Here is a 19760-nt window from a genome sequence, read left to right as displayed (position 1 = left end):
GTCATAAACATCTGTTATTAACAACGCTGTATGATTTGATTACTCGATTCAAACTGAGACAGCAAGCTCAGGTTCAGTATGTCCAATTGGAGATATACAACATAGTGTATGTTTTTGACATACATTGTCCCCACCTGCTTCAAGATTCATTGGTACCTTCTCTTGCAACCACACTGGCCTGAAAGCAAGCGCTGGATTAACAATTTCGACTGGAGGAAAATCAACATTTAATGATGTCTGGTTATCTCGTTCTTTTGTTGGACTTCGAATATTCTCTTTAGCTTCCTCAAAACGAGCAAACTTCTTTAAGACAAGATCATCATTAATGCATACCTGAAAAAAAAAAAAAGATGATCCTTGACCAGTATCAATATCACATACTTAGAGTATATTTCAAGCATTAAACAGTAGTAACACTTAAGCAGCATTAGTGCTTTTTGAATAATGTTAAATCCAGAATAGGAAAGGAAGCCATATCTTCCAGTACCTTCTCAAAACAGATTTTATATAGCTTTAAATTTCATGCTTCTCCAGAACATTTTGTACTCCAATAATCTTTTCTGTCAGCCCTAAAAATTCAAAACTATTAAGAAGAAAAGCAGATTATTTTGATTAGAAGGAATCAAAGCGTGGCAGACAAAAAGTATTACTATACCAGAACTCCAAAACTTCACTAGCTCAGAGATCAGTGACTGTATTAACAATTATGATTCTGAACTGATAGAAGGTCTTAAACTTCACACATACCTGAAGAGTTATTGTCTATGGCAAAGACCACAGCTCCAGGGCTAAAAGTTGGCAGAACACTCCAAACAGATGCAAATGAATTGTTTTATAACTACAGTATGGCTGCATAAGCCTGACAGCAGCCACAGTAAAGCATCAGCAGAAGTTACACGTTTTGGCAACTGGAACTAGTTTTTCCCAAGGTTTGAGGATGAAGTCTTAAGCAAAAGCAAGCATGAACTAACTGGTATTTAAAGATTTTTCAATTATTCAATTGCAAAATACTATTTAAAAATACCAAAAAAGCAAAGAAGTGCACTAAATAATTCACTTAGCTGTCCATTTCAATTACTATTTGCGTATTTTTATTTTAAAGTTGCATCTCACCATGGGTGCATAGTAATTAGGCATAAATAACTTTTAATACTTCTTGAAGAATATCAAAGACATTATTCCACCTTGTTTTAAGCAAAGAAAATATTCTAATGTTTTAAAACAGGCACCAGATTCTGAAATACATGCAGTTTTACTACATAGCTCAGTGTTATAACCTCCAGGAACAGTTATACATTACAGCTGGAAGAAATCCAATGGAACACAAAAACAAACATACACAAACACAGAAAATAAAATAGTACACAAAACCACACCCAGAATAATTCTAGGTCATCCAGAGTTACCTCCACTAATTCTACCTTAAAATGAAAGTGCTCTGCTTTTTAACACTATTAGCATTCACATATTCTTTTTTAAGTCTCTTCCTAATACAGATACCCTTATATTTGCTTCTTTTTTAAAAAATAAAAGATTGGAATAATAATTAAGAGAGTAACTTACTCTATTACTTCAATTTTTAACAACTGAAATATCTTTAATAAGTAACACAGCACTTACTGCATCTGACAAATGACAAAACTCACTACTAATGCTTTTCAGCCTTAAAAATTGCAAAATTATGATTTTTACTGTGAAGTGTACCAACAGGTTTGTAGATAGAGAAGTATCCTACCTTTTCATCTTCTACTGTCACATAAAGAATAACATGAAACGTATTATCTTCCACAGAACATAACTTCGCTTTGATTTGGGTAGTTGCTAAAAAGTAGTAATAAACAAGAAGTTCTATTAACCTCTTACTATCAGTATTTTTCAAGCACACAGAAATAGAAAGAACGATTGGATGAGAGTGATCTATTACTTTCAAGAGAAACTAGTACAAATGTTTTGATTTTTAAAAGGAACAGGAATCTAATACAGCAAGAAAAATCTTAACGTTAGTAAAGCATTGTTCTCAGTTTCTGAAGGAAGACAGAGTTGGAACAGACCAGTGACTGGTCCACAGATACCAGTCATAATCATGCAGCAGAAGTATTCATATTCTACCCTCAGATGAATAATGCAGAGTACAAATGCATACTTTCCTACCTTGAGAATTTTTCTGAAAGAAGGTATATTTGCACATTTGCAAAGTTTGGTTAGGATATTAATAAAAAAACAACCATAACAAATAAATTATCTCTGTTATAAAATTCTTAAGTATTTCTCCTGCACATAGTACTGATGTACCAGCAATAATAATTAAGAGCAGCTCATAATATGGCTTACCACAGTCTGGGAATGTTTGTGAAATCCAGTTAATGTTGCTGTTGCTCCCTACTACCCTCTGCATAGCAATATTTGACACTTAAATGTGCAAACACACAACTTAAATAATAAAAAGTGCCATGTTCCCACTATGGTGTGAAACTATTAGTCTTAACAGTCCTTATTGTTATTACGAACTCATCCACTTCTTCCCAAATCTCATTTTGTATAGAGTATGCTGTACTTGCAAGCAAGCAGGTAGGAAGCCTTTCAGTAGAAGCACATAAGATCAGACAAACTCAGCAAAGAACTGTTTTGAAAGATCAAAAGCTCTCTCATACCAAAATAGAATGCTTGATATGAAGAAGTCTGGGTGAGCTACTGAAACACCACACATGATTAAGGACACAAACAGAGCAGAGAGCAAACCCTTCTAGCTTACTTAGAAACTACTCTGAGCACAATCCATTTAATAATGTAACTATAATCAAGATAATCTCTTCTGAGCTGGTTTTACATTCCTGTCACACAACTAGCAAAAACAGCTTTAAAGCTGATTCAAAGAATTAAGAATTAAATACAAAGAAAGGCACCGCTGTTAAAAACAGTTGTTATACGAGTGCTACCTGATTCAACCTGCCAAAAAAACCACAGAAAGACACAACTTGGACACTTGCCACAATTTACACAGAATGAAAGCCCACAGTACCCAAGACGCACGACTACATATAATTTTAGCTAAGTCAATTCATACAAACAAAAAGAACTGTGTAACTCATTTCTATTAAAAATTTAGTGAAAATTAAAAATGGATACATATTCAAGTACTATGTTTCCCTGGCAACTTATTTTTGCCCAAAACAAAAGTGCCAATTTTTACAAGAATTTTACCTTCCAGAAGACTTTGAAAATACCGTGTAGCAGCATTATCCCACCTTTTGGCTGGTCTAGGAAAACAAACACAACCAGTTATCCTACATTCACACCATCACAAATTCAAATGGTAATCTGAATAGTGAGGCGTGTATAACACCCTGATAAGTTTCAAAAACTGCATCTAACAGAAACATAAGCAGAAACTCAATACTTTGAATATACTCAGATTTTGATGTATCAATTCATTCCTAAAACAAACTACATGAAAATTAATGGATATTGCTTTGCCAGTATATGATGGATACATCCAACATAGAACAAACTAGTTAAAGTAGTATAATAAGAAACAAACAAGAATCCACTTATGGAACACATTAATTACTTGAAATTAGTATTGAACAATTTCACAGTGAACACTTTATAAACTCTGAAATTCTAAAAATTTAAAAGATTGCAACTTGAATTGTCATTGCCACCTTCTGCAGCTGCAAATATTAAATATACAGATTCAAACTAAAACCAATCAAATGTACACAGGTTCTCTCTACTAATCTACTAACCTCTTGATAATTCACAAAAATAGCCCACTCAAGATGCTATTCCTATCGAAACTAAGCTACTATTTTTTCTGACAGAGTATGCAAGTAAAACATTTTTTCTTTCAAAGTGTTTAAAAACCACCTGTTGGACTACATCTAGTTTTGAACATCCTTTAATAACACAAAACAGTACTCTTCTTGCTATAAAGACGCCATGATATAATGACATCTGACAGATCTTTGACAGTGACATTCTATAATCTAAAATAAGAACATTCAAGTGTTTGAATTGGAGAAAACTTTTTCTCCAATCCTCCACGTTGATACAAAGATGACAAATACAACAGGAGACCAAAGCATTTCAGAGAGAGAAAAGCATAGCTATCTAAAAACATTATTAGAATTTCAGTTCAGGCATAATGTGTAATAACCACAAACAAGACAGTCAGTAGTAAGATGAGCTTCTCTGCCAGTTCATCCTTCTGTGTTCTTTCTTGGGGTGCTCATGTGCCAGCAACCAAGTAACACAGCTCTAGGATGGTAAACAAAGGACAAGAACTGCCAAATGCTCATCAAAATATCAAAAGATTCAAACAGATGAGAAAGCAAAACCCAAATGATTAGGGAAGGAATTTTATTTATGAATTGCTCTTGTAAAAAAAAAAATAAAAAAATGTTTCATTCTCGAATGAAATTTTACATCCAAGAAATGCATGACAAGAATACAATTACGGAAACCTACTTACACTATTTTTGCTGTATCTTCACAGAGGTTGACGTGCAATGTCACAGGCTTTGTGCAATACAATCCACATTTTTTTGCTCTAAAGGGAATTTGCATAAATCCTTCCACTGCAACTCGAACACTTAAAAACAAAAAACAGAAATAATCTCATTTTAGAGAGATTGCATTCCCAGAAGTCACTGGTGTTTCAAATACATCCTTTCATTATCCTGTATGTGACAACACAGCTCTTCTAGATGTCTGGCTCCCACCGTGAAAGTCCACACTTCCTATTTAGCAGAGAAAGTTCAGTTTAAAGCCTTTTCATGATACTATATGTATGTTTTCTGGCACCGCATAAGCCATTTGACAATTCTTACTCTTCAGTAAAAAAATAATATATGACTAAAACTAAGGATGAAATTAATATACTTATTTGCATTTGTACTCCTTACCCTGAAAAAAAGGAAAGATATCTATATATTGGTCAAGACTCTAGTGAAAGCAACACAATTATCCCTTACACATGGCTTGGTGGGAGACCAAGTAACAAGTAAGTAACCAGTAAGTAACCAGAGCAATCAGTAAGACATCATCTAGAGCAATCTCGTAAGACCCATACGTTATCACCGTTCTTCTAATTTGGTTTATACTGAAGCAGTATATTATGTATTTAATTCTATGAGAACACATTTTAAACTTATGGCATAGTCAAGTTGCTTTTTGATACAGAAACATTCAATTCAAAACTATCTTTAACTTAAGATTATAAAATATTTATAATCTCTTCAAACAAATAAGTTTCCTTAAAAAACACCTGGTAAATGCTCTTGTTGGATATTTTGTTAAATAAATAAATCTTAAATATAGCTGAGAAATGGAAGAGATTTTTAAGATATGTTTTATGATTTTAGAAACAGTGGGTTACATGGTGAATTTGTTTCTTTCTTTTTTTTTTTTTTTTTAAACCAATCCCTTAATAACAGAGGAAAATACATTTCAGCAATGCTAACCGGCAGTCATATATTTCAATCATAACTGCCATATTTGAATCCCCAATGATAAAGGCTAGCAGTTTCTTGTGGACTCATTTTAATTAAGCCAGAGCCTTGTTAGTATCTAGTTAGAAAACAAATCACAGTATTTTACATGCATATAAGTTTAAAAAAAAAAAAAAAGACACTTACTCCTTTGATTTAACAAAAGTATATTTTGCATAATCCACTAGAAAACATTCTATTTGATAATGGTCTGCACAGTACATGATGGACTTAACAATTGCTCTACACCAGCACTTCAGTTCCTCGCTGAAAACCACACAAAGCTGAAAAAGAAACAAGACAATGGGTTGTCACGATCAGAACAAATTACACTATTAGTTTACTTAATGGCAAAAACATGGTACTTTCTATATAGCCCTAGATTTACTTTGTAAATTGCAAGCACTACAGCTTATGCAGTTATGAAGCTACCCATAAGAAAAATAACCCATACCGATATAGTTTTCTATTTCATAGAAATAACTTAAAAAGTAAAACAAACAAAAAATTAACACATCTTGGGTACTTCACCCCTAAATTAATGCAAATATCACATTATTTCTTTTTATGTGTAGAACACATGAATGATTTTACCTGGTCTTTTTCTAATGTTATTGGCTTTACTTCATCGTCACAAGCTTTGTCATAGAACTGATTCATTTCTGCATTCAGCTTTTTATATTCTATTTCATCAACTACATGAGGCCCACATCCTTTCATAGTAACCCAAAAGCAACCTGGATCTTCAATCTGGTGTAAAAGGCAGACAAAAATAACAAATAGTATTATCGTCACCTGAAGTGACAGGATACTTCTACGAACACCTGGGCAGTTAATGTAAAAATATGACACAGTCTTTACTGAGGTACCTTAAAGCTATGAGAACTAACACTGAACAAACAATATTAGTAACAAAACATCTTTCAGCATCAAAGCTTTAGTTCAGTAAGTGATTTCTCAATTTGCACTCTTCAGTACCACGAAACCATATCCATTCTGAAAAGTTGCAGCATTATTCAAAAGGTTTCTTAACTGAATATAATGAGTTAACTGCAAACACGTACGCTTTTTTACTTGAACATTACCTCTGGAGTATGCAAAAATACCACCAATACATTTTCTTCAGGTTCAGAGACAGGTTCTACAAGACAGTTCATTTAAAATACAGCCACGGCCTGCTAAACTTTTTAAAGCATTTAGATACCAGTTTTTCAGGTAATAAGGGTATTCAACATTTGAGGAAAATAAATTTCTGCATGATGTCCTACAGGATTCAGTAGAAGCTATATTTAAAATTATGCAGGATACCTTCCATTTTAAATTTTAGCTGCATCCCTACTAACTTCTTTGCAGAGGAAGTCAAGACAAAAATTGAAGTGAGAAAATTTGTATAATCCACATATATCTCCACCACACATATAAGAAATGACTACTGAACAGAAATAAAGGCATCATCTTATTTGCAAATCTGACTTCCAGTTTCATGGAAATAAACACCAACCACCTTAACTTTTAAAAATACCAGCATACCCGTAATACGAAGACTTCCATAATGCCCAGCCGTTGAGTCTTCTTCAACACTACTGTAAAGAAGCCAACAAATATTTAACTACTTTAAAGCTTTCATTTGTTTTGAAGCATAGCTAAGAAGTACACAACAAATACACATTTTTGCTACTTTCATAAAAAACACTGCCTTAGGCAACTAATTCACATGTATAAAAGACTTCAAATTAAGTTTGCCTTCCACATTATTCACATACTGAAAACTGGTTGGTTGTGTAACTTGTTATCCTCAACCTACTTGCAGTCTATAGGCCATTATTTTACTTCCAAAGGCCAAAGTAAGTATTTTAGTTAAAGGATTGCTACAACCTAGCTACCTGGCCAACCGGACACCAACACCAGAGAGAAACTCAAATGTTACTATAAAGAAATAAACACAGACACGAATCCCAGCCTCAGTTTTAAATGCCACATATTTCTATTTGTATTTCACACCACACTCACATGGAACAGAATTACAACAGCAGCACACACCACCTGCTACATCGAACGATGTATATTGCATTTCACAGACCTGCACATCACAGCAGTGCTCGGCCTGCTTCTTAGAAGAATTCACACTGAGGTAAGAGGGTCTCAGGTACAATAAGCCAAGCCAGCAGCTTCAGCTTCCAAAGCCAGCACTAAAACTGCTCATACAATAACTCCTGCTAAAATACGTTGCCAATAACACGCAACCTATCCTCTTTACGTCTCCCTAAGCATAAAGCCCACAAGCATCTATGAAGCCACTGAGGCCAATGCACACGCAGAAAAAAGGCTGGTTCCCCTAATAAACAGCCATTCCATTATTAAGAAAAAAATGAGAACACCAAGGCTTGCTCCCAGCGATCACCCAACACCACCTGTTCACCTCAGAAAGACACGAGATTACTGCAAGTGCTACCTTAAGGAGAAGCATACAGTAAAAGGAGAAAGGACGCCTTTCTGACAACACAGGTCTGACATGAGCACTCTACGAGCTGAGCCCTGCCCCGACCTCCCTCTGCCCTCCCAGCTCCACTCCATCTCACAAAGGCACCTCAGCAGCATAAGGAAACACACAACACAAAAAGTACCGATAAGAAACAGTATTTTCGCCATTATTCCAATCCTCACTTTATATCTTAACGTTATACTCTCCCTCAGAGAAGTAAAAACCTTAGCCATACAACGCTGGAGCAGCCGCACAGACCTCAGCACCTCCACAGAAAGTTCCACGACATTCCAGAAGCCTCGCCGCCTCCCGCGCTCATCCAAAAAGGGCGGGACGCGCCGTCCGGTCGCGCATGCGTAACTCCGCCTCACTGAGGTACGGTGGGGAGGAAGAGGTGGGAAGGCGTCGTCGGGGCTGGAAGCAGCTTCGTTTTCGGCGCTTTAAACGCATTGTTGTGGAAATAAACGCAACAGGTGAGCGTCTGGCCTTTTTCTTGGTGGTGCGCTTGGGCTCGGAGGGATGATGCATGTGTGTGCCGCTGCCCGTGCCTCAGGTTGAGATTGGAAGTGCTGCAGAAGGAGAGCTGAGAGCGGCTGGAGGGGGCAGGCAGGGCTCGTCCTGCGGGGTCTGCCCGTGCTGCTGTATGGGGCTGTAATGGTCAGGGTCTTTCCCCTCAGAGTCTCTCAGTCTGAAGCACGGCATGTGTTAAAAGACTTGTGGAGGCAGAGGGAGATTGCACCTGGTGTTTCTCTCGTGGAATTCAGCTATGCTGAAGAACATCTCCACCAGAAAATGACTGTTCCATAACATTACAATCTGTGAGAAAGCACCTACATCTCTTTTGATTGTTATTATTCACTACTGTATGCTCACCTTTTTATCCAGGCTTTCTTTTTTTTTTTTTTTTTTTTTTTTTTGCCATCTGATATGTCTTTGTGCAAGGCTGCCTGGTCAAAGTGCCGGCCCAAGGGCAGCAGGTGAAGCACACAGACGGAATCCAGTCTGTTCAGTATTTCAAATCCACAGCTCTAACTGCCATTGCTTTTAACTTAATGCTACAAGATACTTACTGTCCGCGTATTGTAAAACATGTTTCTATTTGACAGTTATCTTCATTTTTAAAGCAAAATAGTATCTTTTCCGTTATTTTTGTTGTTGTTTGGCCTTCAAGCTCCCCCTACTGGACCCTTTCACTTTTACTAGTTCAAAAAACAAGGTGCAGAAGATAATCTGGAGAGGCAGACTACAAATTTAAGCAGGTTTAGTATTGAAGTCACTACTCTTTGACGTGCAGTAACACTTAGATAACCTATAGGAATATACTGATAGAACCAACACAAGGTACAGAACAGTAAGTAATGATCTAAAAGCCTGTCCATGAACTGGGAAAGACAATACTGCAAAAATTAAAGCATCTTCTTTATTATTGATTATCACAGAGATATGGTATTTTTAAGCCTCTATCTACAGAGCAGTTTCCCATTGCTGCTAGGCATTCTGCAAGCGTTTTTCTGTTTCTGTCGATCCGACAGAGAATAACATTCATTTAGTTACATTTCTGTCTATCTGGTCAAAATAAGGAGCAAACAACAAAATCTGGGAGGAAAAAAAATAGTGTATCTTCTCAGTGTAGCTCATCAAATAGCCCTGCATGGAATAACTTTGAAGCCAAGATACTTGTGTTAGACATAAGAAAAATACTGATGCTTTTTCCTCTTACCTACCTAATATTACAGTACCTGGTGTTAATCTCTAAGAGCTGAAAATCATGTCAGAGGGAAACACAGGATACATTCTTTGCTTCTTCCACTCTCCATTTTTCTAATTTTCCTGTGATCTTGATGTTCTAAAGAATTAGCCAGAATATTGTGAAGAAGAATGCTTCACAGTAGCAAGGGACTTCTAAACCTAGAACCATCTGAGCGTGTTCAATAAGAGAAAAAAAACAGGAACATTTTTCCAGTCCAAATGAATGCTACAAACAAATTCAGTATAATGAAAATACTGCAGAAAATTTTATTTTAATTGAAATACAGAACAAACGTTGAAACAAAGCTTTCAGAACAGCTTTACTGTCTCATTGCAAGTCATTCTTCCAGATGAAGAAGATATCACATCACAGCTCCATATACTCCACTTACTGCTTCCTGCCCTCAAATAAAAGATCAAAGAGTAGCTGACCTTCCTCTGAAGTCTTTAAATCTCAAAGACATGTTAAGAAGCATTATGTGGGATGCTGAAATGTGGAAGTAGTTGTTTTCAAGGCAGTACATTATTTCCTGAAGTTTCTGAAATCTTTTTGAGCTGAAAATTCATTTTTTCTTTTAAAATTACTAGTAACTTGAAGGCAAAGGTTAGAATGAATAAGAAGAATGTTTGTACTCAATCTGATAGATGATAGTTTGTCTAAGTTATCTCTACTTTTGAAAATTGTGATGTTTTGCATAAGTTATCATTAACATAAATTATTTCATTTTATCAAATACAAATGCTGTTTGTAATAAATATTTCTTAGAATCATAGAAAGGCTTGGGTTGGAAGGGACCTTAAAGCCCATCCAGTTCCATCCCCTTGTCATGGGCAGGGCCGTCCCCACCAGCTCAGGTTTGAGCACCTCCAGGGCTGGGGCACCCATAGTTTCTCTGGGCAGCTGTGCCAGTGCCTCACCACCCTCTCAGTAAAAAATTTAACGTTAGCTAACAAATCTATATATACGCACATACACAGTTTTTCCAAAATATGAAATGTGTCAATAGGAATGGAGCAGGAGATTCGTTCATTTGTAGACATATGTTACAACTGTCTAACACGCAACTTTAGAAGAATGGTAAAATAATTCTTCAACTCAAAGCATACTTGTTTTGAACATATGATACACTTTAATTTTCAGGGAGAAAAGGACCTCTGTGACTCAACAGACCAGCTGGAATACCACTACTAATATGTAAGTAGAATAAGTTGGTAATTGCTCAGTATAATTGGTATCAAATCACTTTCAAGTTTCTCCAGATAATTCAATTGGTGATTGTGTTAAATTTTCAGTAGCTTCTGAAGGTCACAACTGGCACAACTATGCAATTTCAAAGACTCAAAGAATTAGATATACAAATCTAAAACCTACAATCATATGAAATGCTTTGGCAAGGAATATTTAAGTCTACTGGCCTGAATACTTGGAAGCTGTTAGAAATGATGAGAAACACAGTGAATATGCATGTAATCAAACATACTCCAACTTTAAATCAAATACATTATAATCTGCTATTGTAGCTTGAACTATCAGTGTTTATCATCAATGGATTCATATGTTTATATTTTGCTTGAATATTAACATAGACAGCAAGAGTATTGGTATTTTTTATTACTATCCTGTGAAATATACTACCCTCTTTCATGAGATCTTCAACTGTCTTATCTGTTGACAAAGTTATTTTCTTTTCGCCTGTATAATCTGGGTCTTCAGGGTATAACTCATCACCTAAAGAAAACAAACAGATGGCGTTTAGTTATACAATGTCTATCTTATTCTTCAGCTGTTTGAGTGATGCTTGCAATTTAAAAAAATATTTATTAGGACGTGAGACTCAGTGGGAATAGACTTGATGAGTAAATAGTCTCTAAACATCTTCATATTTAACATTACAGCATATCTGTCAGTGACACAGTGCATGTTTTAGAGTTCTTGCTAATGCTAACATGCTGTAATCACAGCAATTATATCACTATACTATGACTGTGAAGACTTGTGTGCTTGCCCTTACAAATAGATAACTTGAGTCAATGAGAATTCTCATTAAAAAGAACTAAATCTGAGTTCTAATATATCCTTTATATTTAAAAAAAGAAAAAAAGTTAACGATTTCTTCATAAATCTCTGTATCAACGGCAACCATATGAAACAATGAAATTAGGGGTAGCAGCAGAAATCACCATGCTGCCCAAGTGGTCCAGGAGCTCATTTCTGACAGCAGCCATTATCAGCGGTATCAGGGCAGCTGGAGGGTTGCAGAAGAAAAACAGTAGGAAATGAGTGCAATGATGTGACTTCTAAGAGGTTTTTCCCTCAGATATAGACTGGCTTATGAAAAATGGCTCAAATAGTTATCAATTCTCAAAGGTTTTATATACTACAAAGAACCTTTATCTGTTTTCTTACCTGGTAAGAGCTGAATGAAGCCATCTGCAGCAGTTAATGTCACAGGCAGCCAACGTTCGCATCCTTCTAAAGCTCGATCAGAGTTGAACTTGTGTAAATCATTCAGCGAGGAGAAGTTGCACAGCCTACATAATTCATAGAACTGAGGTGGAGCGAGCCAGATTTCTTGAGATTTAAAGCGTTCAATAGCTTCTGGTGGGGATGACCACTGCATGAGGAAAACAAACCTTGAAATAATAGCTTCAGCAGCAGACAAAATTATGAGTAAGAAAAAGCTTTAAACAAGTCTTAAGTTTTCTAAAAGTCACATGTAAACTATATCAATAACAGGAGTCAAAAACTTACTAAAAACATATGGAAAGTAGTTTGTAAAAATTACATTTTTCCAATAAAATAAATAATTTTGAACTTTAAATGCAGGCACACAAAATTTGGAAACTAAAATGAAGTCTGGGTTCAAGACTAAAAGTGTGCTCCAACAAAAACTGAGTTCACGCTCTGCTATTTGCAGTAAATAAACATGGTGTGGTTCTGCAAGTATAAACTGTTCGTCTTGTTTTGTCTAATATGGTGAGTTCGATAACACAAATGTGTCCATCAGCATCTGCTGTACAATTCTGCCACTATTAGCAAAACATTACAGCATAGAGCATGAACTCTTTTGAAAATAAGATATCGGGTGCTTTTACATTTCTATGCCATATAGAGGAGGCAGATTCGCTCCTTCTCACCCCTTAAGGTAGCACTGGCAGGAAGCTGGCGAGCTCACTCTTCGGCCGGCTGGCCGCCCGCTCACCTCCCCGGCCGGCAGCGCACGAACCCCCGGGGGAGAGGTGGGGAGGCCCGCGGGGCAGCGCCTCGTGCCGCCGTCACGGCGCCCGCGTGGCCGCGAGGTGAAACACGGAGCGTGGCGCGGCGCGGGCGGCTCCCGCTGCCCTTACCAGGAAGGCCGCGATCTCCTGGTCGTCCTGCGAGGTGTGCTGCGGCCGCGTCTCCAGACAGCACAGGTAGAAGGCGGTGTCGTAGCGCCGCCCGCCGCGGCCGGCCCTGCCCACCGGGGTGAGCCAGTTGCTCCACTCCTGCAGCGCCCAGATGTCGGGGACGCGGCCCAGGTGGCGGCAGAGCTGCAGGAAGCAGGCGGGGTCCTCCTGCACCCGGCGCCGCCACTCGCCCAGCTCCGCGGCGGGGAGCTCGGCGGGCAGCGACGGGGCCGAGCCGTTCCCCTCCCGCGGCCCGCCGCCCGGAGCCAGTAGGAGTATTCCCGCCTCCTCGAAGGTCTCCCGGATAGCGCAGATTCGGAAGGCGACCTCCCCCGGCAGCGGCGAGCCCAGCTGCTGCCGGTCGGTGGCGAAGAGCGGGGCGCGGCTGCCGCCCGGAGGCGGCGGCCGGACGGCGCCCAGCCCGCAGCGCGGCGAGGCGGGCAGCAGCCGCAGCCACTCGGCCGAGAAGTCCGCCGCCTCCACCAGGCCGCCCGGGAAAACGTGCGCGCTGGGCATGAAGCTGCTGCGGGAGCTCCGCTGCAAAAACAGCACCTCGTAGTCACAGGGCCCGAGCGGAGATGGCGACCGCCGCCCCGGCATGCCCGCCGCCAGCAGCACCGAAGCCGCTTCCCTCCAGTGCCGCAGCCGCGGGTTCATCTTGGGCAGATGGGAGGCGGCGGCCACGATCGCCCTCCGAGGTCGCTCTGGCAGCACCGCCGCCTGCGGTCCCGGAGGAGCCACTGCAGGCGCGGGCGGGAGCGCCGTGCGCGCCCCTAATTGCGGAGGTTGAGGGAATGGAATGGCAGCTCGCGTGACGGAGCCTGTCAGCCAGCCGCCAGCGGCCCCAGTCCTCAGTCCTGATCGGTTATAATCCCGTGATTAGTGTCCGTGCAGTGCAAGGCTTAAGGAAACGCAGAGGATTTGCAGGCACATGGCAAACGGCTGAGAGAAGCGAGGAGATCGCTGTCACTTCACTTGAAAAAGGAAAAAAAAAGAAAAAAATAGCAACAAAAAAGAGGTAGTTTGCACTTCCTGAGTTTTCACAGCACCGAGTGTGTTTACAACGGGACAAGAAATGTGTCGAGCTGTTGGTTGCCTCGAGGCCGCCATCTGTTCGAGAGGTGCTGAAGGGACAGCGGTTGAAGTCCCGGGAATCAGTGCAGGGTCAGGAATCGAGGGCTCCGACTTGTAGTCGGAGCACTGCGAGTGACCGCGACTGGCCTCGGGGCAATCCCCTTATCTGTGTTTCACGTTAGGGCGTGACAAAAATCGTGTTAGTTCTTCAGTTAAACGTTCCACACCTCGAGTTGTTCGAATGTTTTTTTTTTTTATTAGCCTTTGAAGAGCAGGGCCTCGTAAGATTTTAGCTAATCTTTTATTAGAGAGCTTTTTTGTTGATTTTGGAGGCTCTGGAGTACGTTGACAACTGAAACGTATACATATATATGTGTGTGTTCAGGCAAGACAGCAAATCTTTGAAAGTCTTTTGAAGAATAATTTCATTTTAGGAAATTTCATTTTGATCACTTAACATTTGTGTTAAATTCCTCAATCATAGAATGAATGTGCAAGGAGGTTGAGTGGAACAAAACTGATGAAATAGATTGAGAAATTTTGTAAGAATGATACATGTGTAACATGCACAAATGTCAAGCTGTTCATCATCATTCTGCTGCTGATTTGTCTTTGGCAAATACTCATATACCCTCCCGTGCCTCTGACAACCACTGCATTTTATTTTCTGTTTGAGCATGTACTTAATCCTCGTGAGATGTGAACCATCACTGAAATGTTTAGAGACAGTTGAACCAGTAGGATCCCAGAATATACCAACTGACAGAAAAATAATTCAACACAAACACAACTGGATCCTAAGTTCATCCCGATGCTAGGCTGCAGACGGCAGAGAATAGGTCAGCCACTGAGCTGATTATACAGAACTGGGGCAGAGCAGCAGCTGCAATACAGCCAGACAGTGCTCACGTTTGCCCTCGGTCTCCCCCTTCCTCATGACCAAATACATATGTAAAACCAGGACTTCTTGTGGTCTCTTTTTTTCGTACTAGCTTAACTACCATTGTCCATCAGTGATTACCATCTTAGGCAATGGAAATGTAAAGTACATGGCTGTTCCCATTTCCTAAAGGAAGACATCCTCAAATCATGGAGTTTTTGTTATGTTTGTTTGCCTTTGCATTTATTTTATTATACATCTTGTAGGAATGTGCTTTCTCTAAAAGCTGCTTTAGTGGTAAAATATTAATAAACTATGTAGGTTTTCCAAGATTTAATGTCCAACAAGCATGATTGCTGATTTAAAAGATTTATGATCCATTATGTCAGATAATAATAGTATGAAGGCATTTTAAGTAGAAAGTAGTCATGTTCCCTGGAACATTATTTTGCAACATCTTCTAGGAAAATCTGCTAGAGAATAGTGCAGATTGTATTGCTAAGCTTCTAAACAGGAACTTATCTTTTTTTTTTTTTTTAATTTTTATTTTTTTAACTCAGAGTGGTCTGAAGAGTTGCCAGTAGTAGGCCGCCAACAAGCCAGAATATCCTGGATAATTCCTTCAGCTTTACTGCTATACAGCGGTACTAAATTTGGCAGATCTAGTTTCATAGGTATTCTTTCATGGGTGGAAATGTAGTGTCTTTAGGCTGGCATATACACTGCTTCCTCAAGCACATATAAAATAGAGGGATTGTGGCAGAGAAATAGTTGTAGTTATATCATTGCTTACGGCAGTCCTTTGGGACCGAAGACAGCCAAATGCAAATGCGAATTAAGACAGATTCTCCACTCCTGTTGCTGCATTTTACCAGACAGTCCTGGGGTATGGAAGGCACCTCCATGTGCAAGGAACTTCCTCTCAATGGTGTCTTTGAAAAAGTAGTTCAATATTATTTCATGACAGAGATGAACCACCTCATGCAAGATTCCAGAAGCAGATGAATACGATGTTCTGAGAATTAACTGACACTCAGAAACTCCTTGCACAAAGATCTAGGATGCAAAACATTGTTTTACTTCCTTCTAGTTTCCTACAAGAAAGACAAAATCTAAGCACTGCAGATGTGCATGCATCTCCTCTTTCAAGGCAATATTTAGGTTGCTGAAGATAGCTCAAATACGGAAAATGTCCTAAAGCCAAACTAGATTTAGGTTAAGTACAAAGAACGCTTCTTTTATTCATCTCCAAATTACATGATTTCTTTTTTCAATATATTCTGCTGAAATGCAGAGTTCATCTCATTGGTACTTCAAATTTTATATAATGTTAAGAGTGAGTGCAGAAAGAATGCGAAATCTGAGATACTCTTTTATTCGGGAAAGCCAGCCCTAAAATGAGAATAAATTATACTGCATGCCTGCTGAATGATAAATCAGTGCAAATCACACCACTTTAAAAGTTAATTATAGATGAAAAGTAAGGTCCATCATTATTTCACAATCTAATTTGATTTACATACTGTCCTGTGACTTGGATATGGTTATTGGAAGTCACTTTAACTTGCATCTGATAGATGTTTTGTCTCCATGCAGGTGTAGTGCTTAATATATTTAACCAAATGTTACAACTTTAAGTATCAAAAAATGAAGAGTTTAATGAGGAAGTTTTAAACAGTCTTCTTTCAAACTGACAAATCCTAAAGCTTTTAGATTGTTTAAGCTCATGAATTACAATGAATAGGCACACTTACTAACTAAAATAAAAAATAAATTATAAACTGTACACTTTTCCAAGTATTGTGTCCAAAATGTGAATAAATGTCAAATCTTGACAGTGCAGGTTTGTAATTATAGCATCATTAAAATTTATAGTAACCTTCATGCCAAATAATTTCCAACAGATCAAAGCAAATCAGAAAACTAGGTTACAGACAGCATTAACAACTGGAAATGTTCTACCTCCAACAGACGCATGGTGGATTATATCTTTCATGCAAACTGAAATTATGGTTCTAATTCTCCAGCCTTTAATTACATGAGCAGTCTTTACACGTGTAATTTCTCACGAACAGTGACGGTGTGCATGAGTAATGATCCAGACAACTCCATCTGGGACCCAAACCTCAAATGTATATTTGCATGTAAAGTTGCACACACAGCATATTAGATTCAGTTGCTAAAAAGTACATTTTTGGTGTGTGAAGTACTCCTCAGTTGCTTTATCTTAATAGTTAAATATATTGTCTTCTTTTTTCATTTCCATCTTTCACACTCTTTTCACTCCCAAAGATTATGCAATTTATACATCACTACTTCATGGTCATTCAGAGGAATTGCGTTTGAATTTTTAAATAATTATTTTTTCTTAAGATAGTTACACATAGCTGTGTGATGTCTCACGTAAAATACTTTAAATACGTATTTATGGAAAAAAAAAACCACCATGATTTTCGAAGTCATGTTTTAGGCTGTGTGATTCCTTAATGCTGATACATCAATGAGTTCAACTGTACGTATTCTTTGAGCATTTGTGTGCAAGTGACAGACTTGACTGATGGTATACTTCATTGACTTTTTTTTAACACATAGTGAAAAACTATCTAAAATAAGTTCCAAGAAGATGAGAGACACATGTTGTACATTTATTCCATGATTACTGTGCACTGAAATAGAACTAGCTTTTAGAGGATTTGTTTCTATAATTTGGTGAAGATGTTATGAGTAAGCATATGATAAATAATGTCATGTAATAACAATGTAAATAAAACATACAATTCAATCAAAAACACACAAAACCACAATAAAATAAAAACAAGAACAAAACAATAACAACAAGGGAAAACTCACAAATGACACTGTAGAGGCTCGGGAAATGGGTTTCTGCCTCTTGGGAAATCCACTGTCGATTTTCTGACAGAATGACTAAAACAGAACGACATAATTGCTTTTTCTAAGTGGCCTCCACATTTCACAGAATTTCAGAGAAGCTGTAATTTTGTTTTTGCCTACATGGCTTCTAGGTGCACAGCTTCCAGCATGTACTGCTTGTGCTTGGCTGTATAGGATTCGGAGGAGCGTTGTTGTTGGTTACATGCCATGTGACTTTTCACCTTCTTAAAGGTTTATTCAGTGGTAGCTGATTAAGCTGCGTTTCCAACTGCATTGCAACACTGCAGCAGCTAGCTGATGACAGATTCCATCCTTCTGGGATCACTTCATCTCAGTAGCATGAAGCATAGAGAAAAAGAGTATTCTTTCAAATAAAATTGATACCAACATGTAGCTAATTAAAATGTTTTTTTTTTCTTATTTTGTATTCAGTTAATCAGAGAATGGGTAATCAGCTCCATTCAGATATGCTGTATTTTCCTGGCCACTCCGGATGGATGTAAGACATTGCGTTCTTACAGAGAGTCATAGCCTAATACCCTGATGCTGTTTTTTGCTATTTAACAGAAAACATACTTTGTGCACGTAAAATGAAGACGGTATTTGCACACATCTGTCTCCTTTCAGTATCTTGTCCTTCCCTCAGCACATAATTTTATGAGAAAGATAGTCTTTTCTAATCCTACTTTTACTGTATGCTTACCATAGCAAATGCTGCTCACGTGTAGACTACTATTTTGTCCAGATCTCTTCCCGCATTAAAAGACTTACATAATCGTATTGAGAGAGAGCACTTAGAGATCTATAATCCACTGGTCTTCCTGAATGACTTTTTACATAATGAAAATCTGTGAAGGGTAAATATGTTGAGTAGGAGTTCCATTAGCACTTAAATATAATAGGTTTCTGGAAAATATACGTAAATAACACAAACCTTGTATTATAAGATGGAAAAGAAAGCACATAACCAATCCTTTCAGACTGTAAACAGTAAGCATGTGTTTAATTTTTAGTCCAGAAGCTAATGGTATCAGCCAGTTTACTTGGTTGTTAAATAACAGCATTCCCATAAAAGAACTTCCATGTTTACTTGAAGAATTTTGAAACCAATTTTAATTCATGTTCATAATGCTGTTAAGTTTAAAGTGATGTTTGGGCTGCAAAATGAGGAGAGTCACTTAATTGTGGTTCTGCATTCATTTTGTTAGCAAATTAAAAAAACTAGCATTTTCTTACATTTATGGACTAGGAGTCCTGGAACAAAACGAGATAGTGCTGCATTTAGCAGACCTCAGTTCAGATAGTTTGATACAACTGCTGATCATTGTTGCTATCAATACCACAGGACTAAATTTTATACTCATTCAAATGTGTATATGTTTTGTTAAAGTAAATGCTAGAAAAATGAGGACAGCATTTGGATCCTAACACAAGAGAATCTGTTATTCTAACCTAAAATGTTCTCTAGATTTCAACTTTCAAAGCCAGTAGTTGAGTATTTACTCAACACTCCTGAGAAAGCAGTGCTGAAAGCAACATCATGCCTGCTGTCCTTACGGCAGCGATTTTTTTACTTTTCAAATGCCTGATTTCTCTGCTTTATAAATTTAGATAAATCATCGTATTCAACTTTGGGTACACGAGAAGGGTATGTTTATTTAAAGAAAACTTAATGTGAAGGCTTAGCATGTTAGCTTAATTTCTGTAGTTGAAATAAGAACTTTTTCTTTAGAAGAACTCATTGAAAAGGTGCATCAATATTCCAGTTTTTCTTTGTTTGCTTTTAATCACTGCTGCAAGCCAACCA

At 38.1% G+C, this 19760-nt stretch overlaps 2 protein-coding genes across 4 annotated transcripts in view; both read right to left on the bottom strand.

The window, feature by feature from the left end:
• TDRD12 (tudor domain containing 12) overlaps positions 1–9833 on the bottom strand; it is a 30687-nt gene extending 20854 nt beyond the window's left edge. For all 3 annotated transcript variants that reach the window (XR_014886104.1, XM_085234876.1, XM_085234877.1), the window contains exons 1-8: positions 8230–9833; positions 7020–7072; positions 6084–6239; positions 5637–5773; positions 4472–4591; positions 3202–3257; positions 1736–1821; positions 135–333 (exon numbers count right to left, since the gene is read on the bottom strand). Coding sequence is in view for 2 of the 3 variants with exons in the window: in XM_085234876.1 (XP_085091002.1) it covers positions 135–333; positions 1736–1821; positions 3202–3257; positions 4472–4591; positions 5637–5773; positions 6084–6239; positions 7020–7040 (775 nt within the window). In the remaining variant the exon portion in view is untranslated. The remainder of the gene's footprint in view (positions 1–134; positions 334–1735; positions 1822–3201; positions 3258–4471; positions 4592–5636; positions 5774–6083; positions 6240–7019; positions 7073–8229) is intronic.
• A 129-nt stretch (positions 9834–9962) lies between these two features.
• Positions 9963–15185, bottom strand: NUDT19 (nudix hydrolase 19). The gene is made up of 3 exons (XM_085234884.1): positions 13069–15185; positions 12128–12335; positions 9963–11449 (listed from the first exon to the last, which is right to left on the bottom strand). The coding sequence occupies exons 1-3, from the start codon at positions 13762–13764 to the stop codon at positions 11223–11225; spliced, it is 1131 nt and encodes a 376-aa protein (XP_085091010.1). The 5' UTR covers positions 13765–15185; the 3' UTR covers positions 9963–11222.
• Positions 15186–19760: the final 4575 nt, after the last annotated feature.

Source organism: Meleagris gallopavo, chromosome 13 (assembly GCF_905368555.1).
Source record: "Meleagris gallopavo chromosome 13, MGAL_WU_HG_1.1, whole genome shotgun sequence".
Taxonomy (NCBI): domain Eukaryota; kingdom Metazoa; phylum Chordata; class Aves; order Galliformes; family Phasianidae; genus Meleagris; species Meleagris gallopavo.
The sequence above is the reverse complement of the archived record's forward strand: the minus strand, read 5'-3'. Positions and strand labels throughout refer to the sequence as shown.

Excerpts from the sequence above, each read along its gene's own strand:
- NUDT19 (XM_085234884.1), bottom strand. The coding sequence starts at position 13,764 with ATGAACCCGCGGCTGCGGCACTGGAGGGAAGCGGCTTCGGTGCTGCTG. Across the intron at positions 12,336-13,068 it reads AGGAGATCGCGGCCTTCCTG|TGGTCATCCCCACCAGAAGC; the intron begins GTAAGGGCAGCG and ends TTCCTCATGCAG. Across the intron at positions 11,450-12,127 it reads CTTCATTCAGCTCTTACCAG|GTGATGAGTTATACCCTGAA; the intron begins GTAAGAAAACAG and ends TGTTTTCTTTAG.